This window comes from Rhopalosiphum padi, chromosome 3 (assembly GCF_020882245.1).
Source record: "Rhopalosiphum padi isolate XX-2018 chromosome 3, ASM2088224v1, whole genome shotgun sequence".
In the NCBI taxonomy this organism is placed as follows: Eukaryota; Metazoa; Arthropoda; class Insecta; order Hemiptera; family Aphididae; genus Rhopalosiphum; species Rhopalosiphum padi.
In genome coordinates this window covers 59,421,810-59,427,809 of record NC_083599.1, presented here as the reverse complement: position 1 = coordinate 59,427,809, position 6,000 = coordinate 59,421,810, and the positions used below count along the sequence as shown (strand labels likewise).

General features: G+C 36.0%; 1 protein-coding gene across 3 annotated transcripts in view; it reads left to right on the top strand.

The window, feature by feature from the left end:
- Positions 1-921: 921 nt before the first annotated feature.
- LOC132926933 (LIM/homeobox protein Lhx3) overlaps positions 922-6,000 on the top strand; it is a 50,003-nt gene continuing 44,924 nt past the window's right edge. The window contains exon 1 of one of the 3 annotated variants that reach the window (XM_060991359.1): positions 922-1,528. In XM_060991359.1, coding sequence (XP_060847342.1) covers positions 1,345-1,528 — 184 coding nt within the window. In that variant the 5' untranslated portion in view covers positions 922-1,344. The remainder of the gene's footprint in view (positions 1,529-6,000) is intronic. The other 2 variants (XR_009661561.1, XR_009661560.1) reach the window with 2 other exon arrangements.

The window sequence follows — 6,000 nt, the reverse complement described above, 5'->3', positions numbered from 1 at the left end:
GTCGGCGACGGCGACGTTTATTCTCTCTCCTCTCGATTCCCTCGGATCCGTATACCACCGCACTGCGTTCGTTTGGCTTTTGGGATGTGACTGGAAGGAGGGACTGGGGAAAAAGCTATAGGGAGAAAGCATTATTACGTATGCCCACACACACACACACACACAAACACAACATTCACACGCACACCTATAATACTATTGGATGCGCGGTGTACCGGTGAGTGTGTACATTTTCATATCCTCTTCGCCACCCACCCTTGAAACACACACCCTTACCGCATTCACCCCCTTACCATGCATACACAAGCTCACAGAACCCCGTCGTTTTCTTTTTTCAATTCTTTTTTTTTTTTTTTTGCCAGCGCGTCCTCCGGCGACAGTGGATGCGCACTCGGCATGCAAACGGTCTGAAGTTACGTCGGAGTGACGTGGTGGTGAGGGGTGGATTTGTAGGGGAGGAGAATGGGGGCGAAAAGAAAACCCGGCAAAAACCACCGCCGCGGCGACTGGATTTTTACCGCGCACGCGCCGTCGCCGGAACGCCGCGCGCAATGGCGGTAATACCACGAGGGACGGACGCCGAACACAAATGAGGGTGGAAGGGCGGCGGTCGGTGCGTGTGTACATGTATATGCGCGCCGACACTTAGCAAAATTAAACCCCTCGGGCTGCAGTGGCGGGAAAACGCGATGTGGAAAGCGGGGCGAAGAGTGTTGGGGCGAGAGAGCGCGCGCGCGCGTATTGCCGCACCCTCGCCCGCCACCACATCCGGTCGAGGTACCCATTCGGTTTTCCACGCTTTCCACCGCCGCAATCGCATAACACAGAGGCCAAACCTCCACCACTGCCGCCGCCGCACAAAACCATCGCCGTCCCTCATCGCCGCCACCACCACCGCCGCCGCCGCCGCCAGCCGACGAAAGTTCGGCCGCCGCCGCCCGATGATAAAAGCTCGCGTTACGTCCGTGTGTATAACTACGTACAATCTTCCGGTATCGCGCCACTGCCACCGCCGCTGTCGCGACCCACGCGCACGCACACGTCGCCGCTGTGGCCGCCACGCGTGGTCACGCACACGCACGCACCCACACGCGACAGCCGCGCTTCCGCCGCCGCCGCCTCTCGAGACATTTGCACCGTCAACATACGCCAGCCACTTGGCGGAACCAGGTCGCAGTTGGTAACCTAACCGTCGTCGTTGCTTTTGATGACGGCCACTGGTGCACCCATTCGCACCGCCACCGCAGTCGACGAAACCTCCACCACCACTGCTGCCGCCGCCGCCGTAACCACTGCAGCCGGCGGTTGACGACAACCGGCGGGTCAGCGTAAACCGCGGGCGGTATGTCCACGGTGCTGCAACAACCGCCGTCCGGAGGAGCACCACAATCGTCGCTGCTGCCGCACCTGCATCCGCACGGCCACCACGGCCATCACTTGCACCACAGGCCGGCCGCCGAACTACAGGCTGCAGCCCACAACCCGGATGTCCTGCTCGCCCTGCTAGCCCGGAACAAAGCTCTAGAAGGTAAGTCCGTCAAGGTTGTCGTAGGCACCCGCAGACATTTTTCTTGGGGGGGGGGGCAATGTTGATTATTATACTCGTATATATATTTTATATTATGTTATAACAACTTACAAGTATAGATACATGTGTATAAGTAAAGTTAACATAAAAAAAGTTACCTATTATTTATGTAACCACTTTAAATTTGTTCTATACTAAATAGTTATTTATCTTAAAACATTCGATTTCAAAAATATTTTAGAAAAGCCAGGGGGGCAAATGCACCAGCTTTCCCCCTCCGGACGTTTTTGGTGGTTGTTAATACCCCGAAAGATTAGAAGGAGGAAGATGCGTCGGGCCTATTATGAGATACCGTCTCGTACATATGCGAAGACGATATCCGGTCTCCCCGACCCGGTCGTGTATATCAATCGGACCAAGCGTGTCTTATGATAAATTAGTAGATATACGTAATTATTCGGGGATCTTGATTTGGGCAAGTGTTGCGGCACTGTTTTTGTGTTTCGTAAAACGCATGCGATTGAAATGATCCGGTTCGATCGTCTATCGCGTTTTCACCCGTATTTCTCACTGGCGTTACCGAAATAGTAGATTTGTAAACGTGTGTATTTTTGGATTCGTAATAAGTTCAACAATATACTTACCAATCGGACTTGAATATTTACATTTATAATTGGTAAATGATTTGAACATATTTTCATAAGTTACGAACAAAATCTGTAATTCATGATTTTCCGTGAATAACGCAAATGTACCTTAGGCAGGCACTTGGAACAAGTAAAAGCCGACATGCTAACCACCTAGGAAAAACGCCAAGTTTCGTGTTTTATATACAACTATAAACTTGAATACAACATTCTAGTTGGTTTTCTAAATACGAGACATCTGCAAACTATATGGTTTTTATTTTTTATTTTAATCGAGAGTTTTATTTCATAATATAAGCTCTTTGTAAGTAAAATACTATTGGCCGTATCGTTATGTAAGGTATATTTAGGTGCATGTCATAATGAATATATATTTATACTATTCATACATTGTATAAACTCCGTGAAATAGATATCGGTATTTTATCCCGATCAAGTTTTGCTTAATTAATAAAATATTGTAATTGTGTACTACGAAGAAAAAATAATAATATTATAGTGATAGTAGTTTCAATTTTAAATAAAAGAGTAACTACGTAAATCCGATTAGATTTAAATTATAATTATAGCTATAATCATCATAACATTCATAACCATTAAAACTAAAAACAATTGATAACAAAATATAGATTACACATGACCAAACATTTGGAGCAAGTACCATCAATAATGTATAAATTTGCCCACTAGAAATACAATAGTAACTACCTATGTCTCGTATACAATTATAGTCTATTTTCATTATTAATAATACGTTTAGAAAATGAACGAGAAAAAACCAACAAAGTATAGAAAATTAAAAAAAAAATGTTGCAATTCGAGGTAGTAATTATTTCACAAAAAGTCACTTTTTCCGTTTAATGAAATTCATAAAATGTCTGTTTATTACGCATTAACGCTAAAAACGCATTACTCCATACGACACAAGTTCGTGAAATGAACCATTTCGTGAAGAGTGCTAGATACTATATAGTTTTATTAGGGACAATGTAACATATTATATGATACAATAAAGTACTGCTATATGGATTTATTTAGTGATAAATGGTGTAGGTATTTTATATAGTTTATATATTAGGTATAAATAAACTGCGTTATACGTAAAGAAGTATAAAATATAAACCTTCAAACTTGTTATTTTTATTACTTTACCTTTTAAATAGCAAAATACTAAGTAATATTTATTTTGTTATTGATATGAATTTAATCAAATCTATAATAACTATATTCACCTATTTTTTTCTTAAACAACCAAACTATACTATACCAATTCCGAGTATACCTTAACTGATTAAATATTTACGATAGGTATGCATAGGTACGCATCATATTATATGCTCCATAATTTATTTCAAGTAGATACACAAAATGATGAATTTACAATATTTACGTATATACATTTCTCATTGAAATAGCAGGAATATTTCGATTTGAATAGTATTAAAATATTTGAATATTATATTTTATTTATGACACAATTTAATATAAATTAAATTCGCAGTATTAAAATTATTTATTTAAAACGCATTGAATGCAATAACTTTATATTAACGTGAAATTATTAGTCTTGATTGTAAACACACTCGTCCATATACAATATTATATGATTGTTGAAATGCTTAAAAATTCAGAATATGTAAAATCCTAATAAATATGCAAAGGTGAGGTTATACAAAATGCATACTATATGTAATTATATACACGAGTAATCAATATCATAGTCAATTCCATCAGGATATCTACCTAAAATGTATATATATTTTGAATTGTAAATGTATATATTGACGAAAGAAGGTAATGAAACCATGCATTGGTGATACTTCCTATTTGTTTTTTATTTTCACTAGTAAACTGATATTCATTTAGCAATTCTACACCCATTTCACTTCACGCATCTTGGAGATCATCTATTTTGATTGTTTTGGTAATCTAACTTAAAAGTCAATTACAATTTCGTATTAAATATTAACCTAGCCATATTTATAGATAAAAAGTAAATATTTATTTTAAAAAGAGATATATTATTGATTACCTTTAATAGGTTTATATAATCAAAACTATTATGCATTATCTGTCATGTAAATATGTAAATAATAAAATGTTTTATTTTTCTAATGTATTCAAAATTATTAAAAAATATTTATATTGAATTTATAGAGAATAATAATATTTAAAAACCAGTATGAAAATAGTCATTAACGATATAGCTCATTATAAAAGAAAAGTGTTATCAAGTATGAAGTATCACAATATTATGTAAATAAATAGCTACATATGCATTTGGTTGTATAAATAATAAAATTGTATGTGGGAATCATTGCGATAATTTATGAGTGAAAATATGATTGTTGTTGGAATAAGTTCTTTGTGGCCCAGCATGAAGTGACTTTGTAGTTTGTCTTAGCTATTTTATATGAAAAAAGATACATCGATATGGCCTACACTTTCTTATCAATTGTATAATCACGTATACAAATATTTAGTAGATTTTTGTGTTTTATTTTTACCTAATGTTTAACGAGTTAGCCCGTCAGTCTAGAGTAGGTAATCGATTAAATAATGTAGATATGCTCCATAAAAGCTATTATAGGTCATAGATCTTTTCTTTTAAAAAAATGGTAGTCAAATCAAAATCTTAAATAAACTAAATATAGTAAGATAGGTGATAGTGTAATTATGTTTTCTAAAGTTCTACATACTAAGAGTTACCACACACTTTTTACCATAATAGTTAATACAGTCATGGTTACTTGCGCGCGCTAAACGGTGTTAACATATAAATACATAATAGTTATTATTTTTAAATGAAAATACACTTTTTTAAATTTAACTTGATAATATTTAACACTTTGTCAAGTATATAGTTAATACATTATTTTAATGAATATAGATGAATACCAAAGCCCGAGATTAAGGTTAAATGCAATGTTACATTTTTTGGAATGGTTGATTATGTCCATAAGAGTTGAGATGAGTCGGAATGGAATATAGAGAATTTCTCGTAAAGTGCGAAGGAACACGAAAAGATATTAAGTATATGAGTTATTATTTCCCACGTGGATAAATTATCTTTGTGTGTTCGTAAAAATAAATGTCGCCTATAAACATCTTAAAATATTCAAATTCATACTTAACTTTACAGTCAAATTACTAAAATAAACCATGCGAATTTAAATATTAATTACTATACATCAACACAAAATAAATGTCAACATAATGTTTAAAATATCAACATAAAAATAAATAATTTCATTATAAGGTATAACATAAATAAAACAAAAATACATTTAATATTATATGAAAACAAATATTGTAAAATATGAAAGTCAAACTATATTTTTTACTTTTACGAATTACAGAAATAATAAAAGAATCATTATCATAATAAATAATTGTAGGATTAGAATTAGAGGATAAATCACAGACATCAAATACAAAACTGATTGTATGGTGGCTATCAGATTGTATTTGATTAAAATACTAATATATATATATATATCACACTCAGTTAACCTAACCTCAGTTATTCGTAATGGTCAGTGGTTGTCATCACGGACTTGCTTAATCGTAGAACATCACCAACGCTACTCCGTCCCGCCTCTCCTGTAATCCGAGGAAGGTGAAATAGTCGAACAAATCATGCTGTTTGTATCTTGAACTCGAAGTAATCAACATACTAGGTCGTATTATATCGGTAATATGCGCTGCAAATGTACTTTGTACTAGCGATTGATGCAAACCGCAATATGATTTTAATTTCAAATAGACACAAAACTTAAGGCGTCATAACGCATTAGTCGTTAAACATTTTTAAATCTGACCTGA